The sequence below is a fragment of the Drosophila ficusphila genome, unplaced genomic scaffold, assembly GCF_018152265.1.
Source record: "Drosophila ficusphila isolate 14025-0441.05 unplaced genomic scaffold, ASM1815226v1 contig_47, whole genome shotgun sequence".
Taxonomy (NCBI): Eukaryota; Metazoa; Arthropoda; class Insecta; order Diptera; family Drosophilidae; genus Drosophila; species Drosophila ficusphila.
This window is the reverse complement of record NW_025064388.1, coordinates 617,466-629,977: the sequence shown is the minus strand read 5'-3', so window position 1 is coordinate 629,977 and position 12,512 is coordinate 617,466. Positions and strand designations below refer to the sequence as shown.

The following is a 12,512-nucleotide window of genomic DNA, read 5'->3' as shown; positions in this document are numbered from 1 at the left end:
GCAAGCCGAAATTAATATACCCTTGCAGTCATCAAATATGTCGAACAAAATACGTAAAGGCAAAACAAAATCGAAGCCATGGCGATTTTTCTATTAGTTTTCCATATTTTCGAGTGTTATTCATATGGCAGCTATATAATATAATCGTCAGATTTTGATGAAATTAAATTCGTAATTAAAAGTCGTAATTCGTAAAAAATCGTTTAAAAATTCTAAACTCCAAAAATCATGCTTGTCTTATGAAAAACAACGATGTTATACATTTATTTCCATTATTTCTATATAGATATTAAATCTTTCCTATGACAGCTATATGATAACGCTGTCGGATTTTGATGAAATTTTTTCTCGATTCAAGCGTTATTAAAAACTCCATATTTTGAAAATTCTATGGCAGTTATATTATAAAGTTATTCGATTTTGATAAAACTTATCCCGAAATTCAATAGTAGTTAGAAAACGCCATTTGGGAGAAATCAAGTCGATCTGATCAAAAACAACGGCGTTAGAATTTTTTATTTTATTCTCTTGTATGAGAGCTATCCGATATAGTCGGCCGATCCGGCCCGTTCCGACTTATATACTGCGTGAAATAACTACACACCTTTTGGGAAAGTTTTAGCAAGATAGCTTTAAAACTGAGAGACTAGTTTGCGCGGAAACGGACAGACGGACAGACTTACAGACGTGTTTCGATTCAGTTCGTGATGCTGATCAAGAATATACATATATGGGGTCTGAGGTGTCTCCTTCACTGCGTTGCAAACTTCTAACTGAAATTATAATACCCTTTTCCTCTGCATGGGTAAAAAATTCAATCTTTTAGTAGACACTGGGGCTTCCAAGAATTACATCAAACCTATGAAAGAATTTAAAAACGTTATTTTCGTAAATCAACCATATTCTGTAAAATCGATCTATGCACCTTCTTAATACAACTACAACATTTTTCTTGCTACCAAACTTAACAACGTTTGATGGAATTATTGGACTGGACGTACTAAAAAAGACTGACGTCGTACTTGACCTAAAAGAAAAAAAGTTAATAACTAATAGCAGTTCGGAGGAAATTAAATTTTTGAAGTGTGCAAATGTTAATTTTACAAAAGTTGAGGATATAGTGGTAGCACAGGAAATAATGGAAAAATTTCAGGAAATGTTAGGAACATACTAACATTGTTGGTACTATCCGGACAGAAAATGAAGATCCGATATATTCAAAACTGTATGCATACCCGATGGGCGTGTCCGACTTTGTAAACACATAAACACAGGCGATCCGACCATCTCGTTCTCCATATAACAACCCCGTTTGGGTTGTAGATAAAAAAGGGACCGATGAACAGGGAAACACAAAAAACGCCTGAAGTCTATTCAGAAAGCTTAATTTGAAGACAATAGATGACAAATACCCTATCCCGAACGTGGTTTTCATCTTGGCAAATTAAGGAAAGGAAAAATACTTTACCACGTTAGATTTAAAGTCTGGTTTTTACCAGATACTACTCGCCGAGAGCGACAGAGAAAAAACGGCCTTCTCGGTAGGAAATGGAAAATATGAGTTCTGTAGACTACCCTTTGGATTGAAGAATGTACCCAGCATTTTTCAGAGAGTCATCGACGATGTGCTCAGGGAACAAATAGGGAAATCATGCTATGTCTACGTCGACGACGTTATCATTTTTTCAGAAAATATGCACGAGCATGTAAAACACAGCATAAGTCTTAGACAAATTATATGAGGCCAACATGAGAGTTTCGCGTGAGAAATCTAATTTTTTTAAAGAAAATGTAGAGTATTTAGGTATCGTGGTTTCACGTGGAGGCATTAGAACATGCCTTAACCCTTTACATGGTGGTGATGCATATCTGCATCATACCGTTCAAATTCATTTATTTTTCAACGGGCGTTGCAAAACTTTCTGAAATCTTTTTGATGCAGTTCAGAAACTTTCGTTTTTTATATAACAAGTGTTAGTCACTCAGAATTCTGTCCAATACTCAACAGATAATTACTTTTCCAGCCAATTTGGTGAATGTGGAAATCTGAACTGGTTGTGCAGTTTCTCATCCAAATATAAATATCAAAAAAAAATGTATAGTTAATTTAATTTATATTTATAAACAGGTAAAAATTATATTTAGGTATATATTGTCGAGTTTTTGTGTTTGTTGCATTATAATATGAATAAATCTACAATTTTGCCTTGTTGCAGATATGCATTAAAGTGGCTTTACACTTAGAAAAAATAAGGTAAAACCAAAAAAATTAAAAAAATAAAAAGAAGTGTATTTTTTATTTTCACTTATCTACCAAACAAAAAAAAAATGAAGAAAATCGGAGTTATTGCCATGTAAAGGGTTAACAAAGTAGACGATTAACCGACCACACTTTTTAATGTCAGATTATTTCTCGACTAACTAGTTACTATAGGTGTTTCATTAAAAACTTTGCATCAATTGCAAAACCTATAAGTGAAATCCTAAAAAGAAAAAATGGCAAAGTAAGTGCAGGACAATCAAAGAAAATACATGTTAACTTCGACAAAAATCAACGCCAGGCATTTGAAAAACTTAAGAGTGTTCTCGCGTCTGAAAACGTAATGCTATTATATCCAAAATACAAAAAAGCGTTCGACTTGACGACAGATGCTTCGTCTTTTGGTTAGGGAGCAGTCTTGTCACAGGACGGAAAACCCATAACCATGATATCGCGAACTTTAAAGGACAGGGAACTAAATTTTGCGACTAACGAAAGACAGTTATTAGCAATAAGGCCATAAAAAGCCTCAGGAATTACCAATACGGCATAAAAAATTAAACATTTTTACTGAACAGCAGCCACTTACTTTCGCCGTCTCAGATCGCAATCCAAACGCAAAAATTTAGCGCTGGAAAGCTTTCATTGACGAGCACAACGCCCAAATTTTTTATAAGCCAGAAAAAGACATCTACGTAGCTGACTTTCCCGACAGCACATCCACGCGCTAGAAGAGGATGCTCATTCAGATATTGCCACAATACATTGCGAGCTATCACTCAACTACATTATTGAAAAATCATACAAACCGGTCAACTACTTTCGGAACCAGATAATCATAGAAGAAAGCGGAATTGCTTCAGTAAGAAAGGTCAATATGTTTGGTGAAAAAACACGACATCTCTTAAATGAGGTGGTCGAAAATTGTAAAACATGCCAGAAGGCAAAATACGATAGACATCCTCAGAAACAGATTCTCGGCGAAACACCCCCTCATACACAGGAAAAATCTTACACATTGACATATTTTCGACAGTTTCAAAATTTTCAGAAATTGCCACAATACATAGCGAGCTATCACTCAACTACACTATTGAAAAAACATACAAACCAGTCAACTGCTTTCGGAACCAGATAATCATAGAAGAAAGCGGAACTGCTTCAGTTAGAAAGGTCAAAATGTTTGGTAAAAAAAACACGACATCTCTTAAATGAGGTGGTCGAAAATTGTAAAACATGCCAGAAGGCAAAATACGATAGACATCCTCAGAAACAGATTCTCGGCGAAACACCCATTCCCTCATACACAGGAAAAATCTTACACATTGACATATTTTCGACAGATTTAAAATTTTCAATTGTTCAACCAATCGCTTCCAGAACCATTCCAGACGTGCAAACCGCGATTTTACAACTTATTAATTTCTATCGGCGACCAAAAACAATATACTGCGATAATGAGCCCTCTATAAAATCTGAAACAATTAAGTCTCTTTTAAGCAACCGCTTTAACGTGCAAATCGTTAATGCACCGCATTCACAGTACATCGAACGGACAAGTGGAAAGATTCCACAGTACACTATTGAGGACACGGTTGAATTAATACTACTCGCGTCTATACAATACAATAGAACCATTCACTCTGTAACAAATAAACGACCCATCGACATAATTCACTCATCAACCATAGAGATTAACGCAGAAATTAGAGATATAGTCTCAAATGCACAGAACATCCAACTACAAAGATTAAATAAAAAGTAGATTAAATAAAAAGTAGAAGAAAAAGTTATCGTAAAAACAAATAAGAGGTTGGGAACCAACTTTTCAAATTTGTACACCGAGGAAACCATAGAAGCAGACTTGGGGACCACAGTTTAATAAAAGGGAGGGTAGTAATCACCGATTACACGGCTTCAAATTGCATACCAATCATAGACGGAAACGTGACCATTTGGATAGACTTCCAGTACCTAAAACATTCGACCAATTTAACAATGTATTCGGAGATAGTAAAGGACACGGAAGAAATAGAAGACCACTTCCTTCGGTCACATATGAGACAGATATTAGACTCCGATTTAAGACACATTAGAACTCTCATAGCTACAGTCAGCACCCTAGAAGCATCAACTTATTCATAAAAATTCAAAAACAGAACAGATAAATACAGAAAATTTATATGAAAAATTGCTATCAAGAAACAGAATAATTATTTCCGAACTCGAAGCCTTAATGTTGTCAGTTACACTTGCGAAAATGGGAATAATCAACCCCGCGATTTCAGATTCAAATGATTTGCAAAATTTAGTCAATGAACATTCTACAACACTATTACTGACCTAATGGAAATTGCTCAAATTAAAGTTTAATAAAATAATAATTTTTATACCCTTGCAGAGCAAAAGGGTATTATAAATTCAGTCAGAAGTTTACAACGCAGGGAAGGAAACACCTCAGACCCCATAAAGTATATATATTCTTGATCAACATCACGATCTGAATCAAAATACGTCTGTACGTCTGTCTGTCTGTCCTCCTGTCTGTTTCTATGTAAACTAGTCTCTCAGTTTTAAAGCTATCTTGCTGAAACTGTCCCAAAAGTTGTGTAGTTATTGCACGCAGTATAGAAGTCGGAACGGGACGGATCGGCCGACTATATCGGATAACTCCAATAAGAGAGAAAGGAATAAAAAATTCTTTCGCTGTTGTTTTTGATCAGATCGACTTGATTTCTTCTAAATGGCGTTTTCTAACTACTATTGGATTTCCGATTAAATTTTATTCAAATCGGACAACTTTATCATATAGCTGCCATAGGAAAGATAAAAAAATATATATAAAAATAATGGAAAAAAAATTATAAGTCGTTGTTTTTAATTTCCCGAGCATGATTTTTAGAACATCAAAATTTTTAAATACACTTAAATCGAGCAAAAAAGTAACAAATTTCGGCTTCTCGGACCCGCACACCCCTCGTCCTTTACTATGGACCCAAGAATAGAACTTTTCGTCACTCCTAGATGGCGCCAGGTGGCAACCCCACCGCTAGGATAAGTCGCCACTGGCTAATCACCAGTACGATCGAAAACTGAAGAATGAATGAATCTTCTTCAGAAACAAAAAAATTGTAGAGCCTCAAATTAAATTTCATCAAAATCGGACAACTATATCATATAGCTCTCATATGAACAATATGGAAAATTAATATGTATTTTGCTTGACATAGATATTAATGACTGCAAGGGTATATAAGCTTTAGCTTGCCGAAGCTAGCTTCCTTTCTTGTTTACATTTTTTATTAAAATATCCTAAGCCGTACGTAACTTGTAAGAAGATAATCTTGCATCCCGTTGAAAACAACGGCACTATTCCTAATTTTGCTGAAGATAGTATTATAGCTGACTGCGGTAACAAAATCATGCCGATTGGAAACTGCAGCACCGCCCTTACAACAACATTTTGGTAACCGGAACGTTCCTCGTTGCATTCGACGACGAGGTAAAAATAAATAACACCGTATACCAAAACTTGAAGTGCTACGTTATAAAATCACCAGCACCCGCTGCATCAACCGTCCTTAACATTACGGACCATTAAGAAATACTGAGCTTACCATACTTACAAAAATTAAATATGAAAAACCTACGTTACATAGGCAAAATAGAAAAGGCACTGGAAACACGGCCTATAATATCTGGAGTGGCCGCGATCGCCTTCTTGGTCATCTGCTTTACTATTTACAAGCTCTATCAGAAATGCCAGCGAGACCAACGTCAGCGTGACCTTCAAGTTATCATTGACAGCTTCAAGAAGTCCGAGGACGTCCTTCATCTAAGTAAGGGAGGAGTTAACACGGTCTCCCAGCAAAACGAAAGTTCCCAGGCTGATAATGCTTAAGGGGGGGGTAAGGTTTTAAAGCCCAAAAAAAGGGCCGTGTTTCATCTTTTTTTGCGGCGAAATGAGTAAGTTTATTTTATTGAGCTTATTATTTATTTATTTATTTACATTAACTACATGTTATTGTTTACCTTTTGAAGAGTATTAGAAAAAAAAATTATTAAAAAATATTAAGAAATAAGCCTGTGGCGGTTAATCTTCCGAAGCGCCCAAAGAAAAGGTTGTTTTGCGGTGAACATCATAGGGCGTTCACGGATCATCTTAAAAATAAAATGTGATATGCGTTGTAAAGATAATGAATTTCCCGAGGTAATCAGGAAGAGTTTATTTTAAATTAATTTTTTGTCTATTTTTGGGAGCACTTGAAAGTGAAAAGTGCGATTTTAGCTTTAAAAATCGCTGTTGATTTATTTTTTAAAAATAGAAAAAATTTAAAAATAAAAAAAACTTCCTGATTACCTGAGTATTTATATTGAGATTTTGTGTTAAAAATTTGAAAAGGATCGGTTCAGTAGATTTTGAGTTCTGATGTTCACCGACTTTCAAAATAACGTCTTCGGCAAAATCGATTCAAAGTATTTTTATACGTGAAAATACGTCCAAATACGGTTGTTTAAAACGCTGTAACTCCGTTAGTTTGACTTTAATTGACTCAAAATTTTTACACAGTGTTCTCGACATATTGATCATTCAGAAAAAAAAATTAAAAAAAAAAATGTAAAAAAATTTTTTAAACCTTACCCCCCCCTTAACAGAATAAAATAATGCAAGGCTAGCAGAGCTCGCAAATAACAGTCGACCGTTTCTCGTTGTCTGCTAATAACAGTCTTCTCCTGACCCTTTACGAAAAGTCTCAGAGAACGACCGATTTATGGGTTCGTGAATGGGTTCGGTTGCGCTCAGACCGAAACCGTTTTTTTCTATTCGGTTATGTTCTGGTTGCTCCAGGACCGTTTTGTCGTTTTCAGTGAAGCAAAAGATCTTTTGCATATGTATTGGTATACAGTGCACGTATAGGCAAGCAAATCGTTAAACATCGGTTTTGCGGACGAAACATATTAATCGTCTTCGTGAATTGAACGTGTGTGTGTAAATGCGAAGACCGTTTGCGTTAAGTTTTTCGGTCAATCGGTCTTTTGCTGACTCTCATTGTGCGAGCGTTTCTCGATCTGCTCCTTACGCACTGCTCATTGAAAGACCGAAATGCAAAGAGCTCAACGAAAAGTGCTCAACAGAAAACACAAATGATGACAGCAAGGGGCTCTTGCTCAGAGCGAGAGCGAGACAGTATGAACTTTTTCGGTTGTGCTCGCACCGAGAGCACTACATGAAAAACGGTTAACTGTTATTTGCGAGCTCTGAAGGCTAGCGACACCTGCGGACGTTGCACAACGACGTTGCCAAAATCCCAGGCTTCGGTCAGCGCAATCAGCGGGCAATGCACTCCGATGCAACGGCGGCTACCCAACACCATGCATGGGCAACCGGGTCAGCACTTTCAGGGCATAGGGCTAGCTTTCATTATAAGAATTTATTTACTTAGCAGTTAGTTGAATTTTGGAAATAAATCGTGACGGTCCTAACCTGTCAAGTACCAAGTCTTCTCATTCGTGCAGTACCGCGCGTTTTAAAATAAATCTTTAAAAGGACATTAATTAATTTGTATACTGCCCACCACGCTTTTCCGTTTCTAAAGATGAATTTGTACAGTTCTTTGACCTACTAGGTGACCATTTCATAGCGGCTGGAGATTACAACGCGAAGCAGCCCCATTTGGGCTCTCGACTCACTAACCCCAAAGGAAGACAGCTGTACAACGCTATAATAACACCAAGAAACAAGCTTGACCTTATCTCTCCAGATAAGCCAACACGTCCTAATAAGAAGCCTGACCTGATGGAATTTGCCGTCACAAGAAGAGTTCCTAGAGGTCATGTTCATGTGGAACACTTAACAGATCTTTCATCGGATCACTCGCCCATTTTATTTCTTCAGCTTTCTAAACGAACACATCTTCTAACTTCCAGTAAAACATAATGGCCAAACTAAACAAAGTGTGTAAGTAGTAGAGGTGGAGAGCTATCGATGGCACTATCGGGACTATCGATGGTTTGCCACTATCGATACGCAATCGATAGCTGCGCACACTCTTGATAGTGGTCAATCGCTATCGTCGATTGTTGTCGATATTTTGGTTTTCCCATGTCTACGTTAAAAGTGTAAAGGAAAGGAAATTCCGCGAATTTGTCACAGAGTTTTATAAATTGTTATTAAAAACATAATGGATCGTTTTCTTCAAATAGGTAGATATTGTTATTTTGTTGTTATATTGTAATTTTGTATTATAAAGTTAAAAGCCAAATTTTGTCTGACAATAACAAAAGTGCTACGTAAGATGCCATTACTGTTATTACGGTTTGTTCTGAAATACATACGCATATATACATACATGCGCTTCTTTTTCACAAAGATAAATATTGGGTTGGCAAGAAAGTCATGTCGTTTTTTTCAATACTTTCAAAGATGATTTATTTATATCAGGACTTATAATTAATCAATTATGTATTGGCCGTTTTGTTCGACCACTAATGACCATCTTTCGGGCAGCTGCATAATTCCGCGCTCGAAGAACTTTTGGTCTTTTCCAGCAAAGAATTGAGACAAGTGGTTTTCGACAGCCTCATCTGAATCAAAGTTTTTACCATTCAAAGAGTTTTGAAGAGAGCGAAACAAATGGTAATCTGAAGGTACTAAGTCCGGACTATAAGGTGGATGTGGTAGCACTTCCCAATTCAGCTCCGTTGGTTTCATTCCGTCCCAGCAGCTCAAAGTGCACTACACCCTTCCAATTCCACCAAACAGACAGCATAACTTTCCTCTGATGGATATCGGCCTTTGATGTGGCGTGGGCTGGCTCATCTTTCTTGCTCCTTGATCTTTTTCGTTGGACATTATTGTAAACAACCCACTTTTCGTCGCCAGTAATGATCCGCTTCAAAAAAGGATCGTTTTTAATCCGTTGCAGCAGAGAATAGCAGATGTTGATACGCTTAGTTAGGTGAATTTCCTTTAAGTTATGCGGAACCCAAACATCGAGCTTGCTTACGTAGCCAAGTTTCTTCAAATGGTTTTCAACCGTTGTATGCGACACTTTGAGCTTCTCTGACATCTCCCGCGTTGAATAACGCCGGTTTTCATCCAGCAAAGAATGAATTTGTTCGACCAGAATGTGGGGCGTCATTAACTCCAAAATCTCCAAGCCTGAATTTGGCAAACCAGCGCTGACATTGGCGATCACTCATGGCATCTTTACCATACACTTCGCACAATTTTTCGTGAGCTTCGACCGCTTTTTTTCCTTTTTGGAAGTAAAAAAGCAAAATATGCCGAAAGTTCTCACTTTGGTCCTCCATGTTTAATTTGCTATAGCTTCCACAAATGTTATCGAATAATTACCAAATTTTCGTCGATAGTACCTAAGACAATAAGCTTTAAAAAGATACTAAAAAGTGTGACCCTGGTGCTCGATTAGTCGTAAATAAATTAGATTAAAAACGATTACTAAAATAACGACATGTCTTTCTTGCCAACCCAATACATAATAATAAAAGTATATGTATATGTCGGCGGGTCGTTTGTATTATCTATCACTTTAACTAAAATTCTCAGCAGCAAGTTCCGTTCGATTGACAGGCGCTTTTTGAACTGAACTCCCAAGAGTCTACTTTCCAAATTTATACTTTCTACTCAATTCTTATACATTGTTAGCCATCTCTTTCTAACATGTATGTCAGCGCTTAACGAACAGACCTCACTTGGCAGCAGTCTAAATCTGTCCTGCTCCGTTTCATTTGATCCGACATATACATTTAATTAAAGGAAAACGCCGAACATATATAAATTTATAGAAAGAAGTTAAGGTAAGCCTAAAAAAACAAAATCATATAATTCGAATAAAAATTATTTATTCTTTTCATATAAAGATTGAAACCAATGTCATACTTTATAAATAAATACTTTATATATAAATAAATATCATTAGAAACACTAATTAAATTATTTTTTTTTGAGTGTACTCTGCGCTATCGACGATAGATTTTCTTTGCTATCGCCGATAGTCGATAGCTTTTGAAAACTATCAAGCGCTATCGATGGCGCAGACTATCGACAGTTCTCCACCTCTACTTGGGACATTCTTTTTCAAACCGTACGGATTCGAGAAAATTTTTTTTTTTCATGTCTCAGAATTGAATGAAATATTTTTTTCAGCTTCTATGGAAGATTTTATTCGACACGTGTAAAAGGATTTTACTCAAAAAAAATAGTTTTTATTTATTTTTTCTATATATTAAATATATTATCTCCGCTTCCAGTAGTCACATAATAAAAATTTTTTTTTATTCAATAGGTATTAATGTTGCCTTTCAAGTTTTTTACTTACAATTTTTTTATTTGTTCAGAAAAAAAAATTATAAACAATTTAATGGTCTCAAAGCTGATCCCCACAACATATATAATTAGAATAATTACAATTTAATTCTATACGTCATTCCTAAGAACAAACACTTGGATTTAGAGTGGGGTCTCTATTAGGTAATAAGATATAAAATAACATTGATCGCGCTTCGGCAGCATGTGGAGCGCGCGCTGCGCGAAGAGTCGAAAATTATTTAATTTCTCTTGATCTGATGAAGACCCCACTCTAATTCCTTTTACTGGTTATTAAGCGAAACATAGGGATAATAAATTGATTTTTTTCAACTAAATAAGTTGTGGGGATCGGCATTGAAATGTCGATATAATGATTAATTTGTTACTAATATGATTTAACGTCTTCAAGGATAGAGAAAACCCTTGATATTGTCAAAAATCATAACTTTGTAAAAAAAAATTTTTAAGCAAAATATCGATACACGTGTCTTTTTATTTTGCTTCCTACACCTGGAAAAAAATTTTGACAAAAATCGGAATTGTGACGCAAAAAAAGGTGTACGATTTGTAAAAGAATGGCCCACTTAGTAAGTACCCATATTGATGTCTTCCCAAACATGTACCAAAAAGAAGAGATTGCCAGCTCAGTTAATGCACCAGTGTCTGTTAAGTCACGAGCTGCTCAACACTCCACACCTATTATATCGGCTTGTAATTTTAATTCTAATTCTAGCAACAATCGAGCTTCTGGACATATCTACGAACTGCTACGCAATAAGAGAAGGCTTCGGAGGGAGTGGCAAGCCCACAGATCACCTGCCTCGAAGGAGCGGCTTAAAACAGCTAACTATCTTCTACGCACAGCTCTAAAAAATGAAAATAATCGATCTCAATTATTCTATTTCCAGAATCTCAGACGATATCCACTGTGGAAAGCTAAATCGTCCACCATATGTCCACCAATCGAAAGCGAATCGCCATTATACACACAAACAGGAGAGTGGGCTCGCAGCAACGAAGAGAGGGCGAATGTATTTGCTGCGCATCTGAAAAAGGTCTTCAAACCGCTTCCATCAACAAACAGCTTTATGCTCCCAACAATCAACACTCCAGAGGCTACCCTGCCTATCACATTCGAATCAAGAGAAGTGACAAGAGTGATAGAGGATCAGGAAAAAAGAAAGCGCCAGGACACGATCTAATCTCCCCTAAAATGATTATGGAATTGCCGAGCTGTGCAGTACATTTTCTCACCACGATATTCAATAGCATGATGAAATGGGGCTATTATCCACAACAATGGAAAAAGTCTGCCATCACTATGATCCACAAAGTCGGAAAGGACAAGTCCCAGCCTTCATCATATAGGCCAATCAGTCTTCTGCCGTGCCTATCAAAGATATTAGAAAAGCTTCTGCTGAATCGTATAAAAGAGCACCTGCAGTCCCACAATACCATCCTAAGCCACCAATTTGGTTTCCGCGAGAAACACGGAAGCATTGAACAAGTAAACCGAATAACCGCAGAGATACGAAATACATTTGATAGTCGAGAGTACTGTACAGGCCTTCGACCGCGTTTGGTTAGACGGCTGATTTATAAAATTCAAAATTTGCTACCACAGAACACCCACAAAATACTGAAGTCATCATAGGTTAGTAACCTAGAAGTGATCCAGAGAGCCCAATCAAAAATACTAAGAACAATAACGGGTGCACCGTGGTACATACGAAATGAAAATATTCACAAGGATCACGTGGGATCTGTTAAACAGGAAATCGACAAAGTAAAAGCAAAGTATACGATCAAGCTACAGGCTCATCCAAACAGGCTGGCGCGGTCTTTAACGTGGAACACTAGCCCCACACGACTCCGACGAAGAGATTTCCCCACCCAGCAACAATAGCTAGGGCCGTTATA

At 36.8% G+C, this 12,512-nt stretch overlaps 2 protein-coding genes across 3 annotated transcripts in view; both read right to left on the bottom strand.

Annotated features, from left to right (window-relative positions):
• LOC108101961 (UDP-N-acetylglucosamine--peptide N-acetylglucosaminyltransferase 110 kDa subunit) overlaps window positions 1-12,512 on the bottom strand; it is a 68,696-nt gene that overhangs the window by 34,635 nt on the left and 21,549 nt on the right. The window lies entirely within an intron of this gene.
• On the bottom strand, window positions 690-2,063 carry LOC108101962. Its single transcript, XM_017206545.2, has 3 exons — window positions 1,236-2,063; window positions 926-1,027; window positions 690-859 (listed from the first exon to the last, which is right to left on the bottom strand). Exons 1-3 carry the CDS (start codon window positions 1,433-1,435, stop codon window positions 823-825), a joined length of 339 nt encoding a protein of 112 aa, XP_017062034.1. The 5' UTR covers window positions 1,436-2,063; the 3' UTR covers window positions 690-822.

Coding starts and splice junctions, on each gene's coding strand:
- LOC108101962 (XM_017206545.2), bottom strand. CDS start 1,435: ATGAAAACCACGTTCGGGATAGGGTATTTGTCATCTATTGTCTTCAAA. Junction 1,028..1,235: donor AAGTCGGACACGCCCATCGG/GTATGCATACAG, acceptor TTTTTCTTTTAG/GTCAAGTACGACGTCAGTCT. Junction 860..925: donor GTTGTAGTTGTATTAAGAAG/GTGCATAGATCG, acceptor ATTCTTTCATAG/GTTTGATGTAATTCTTGGAA.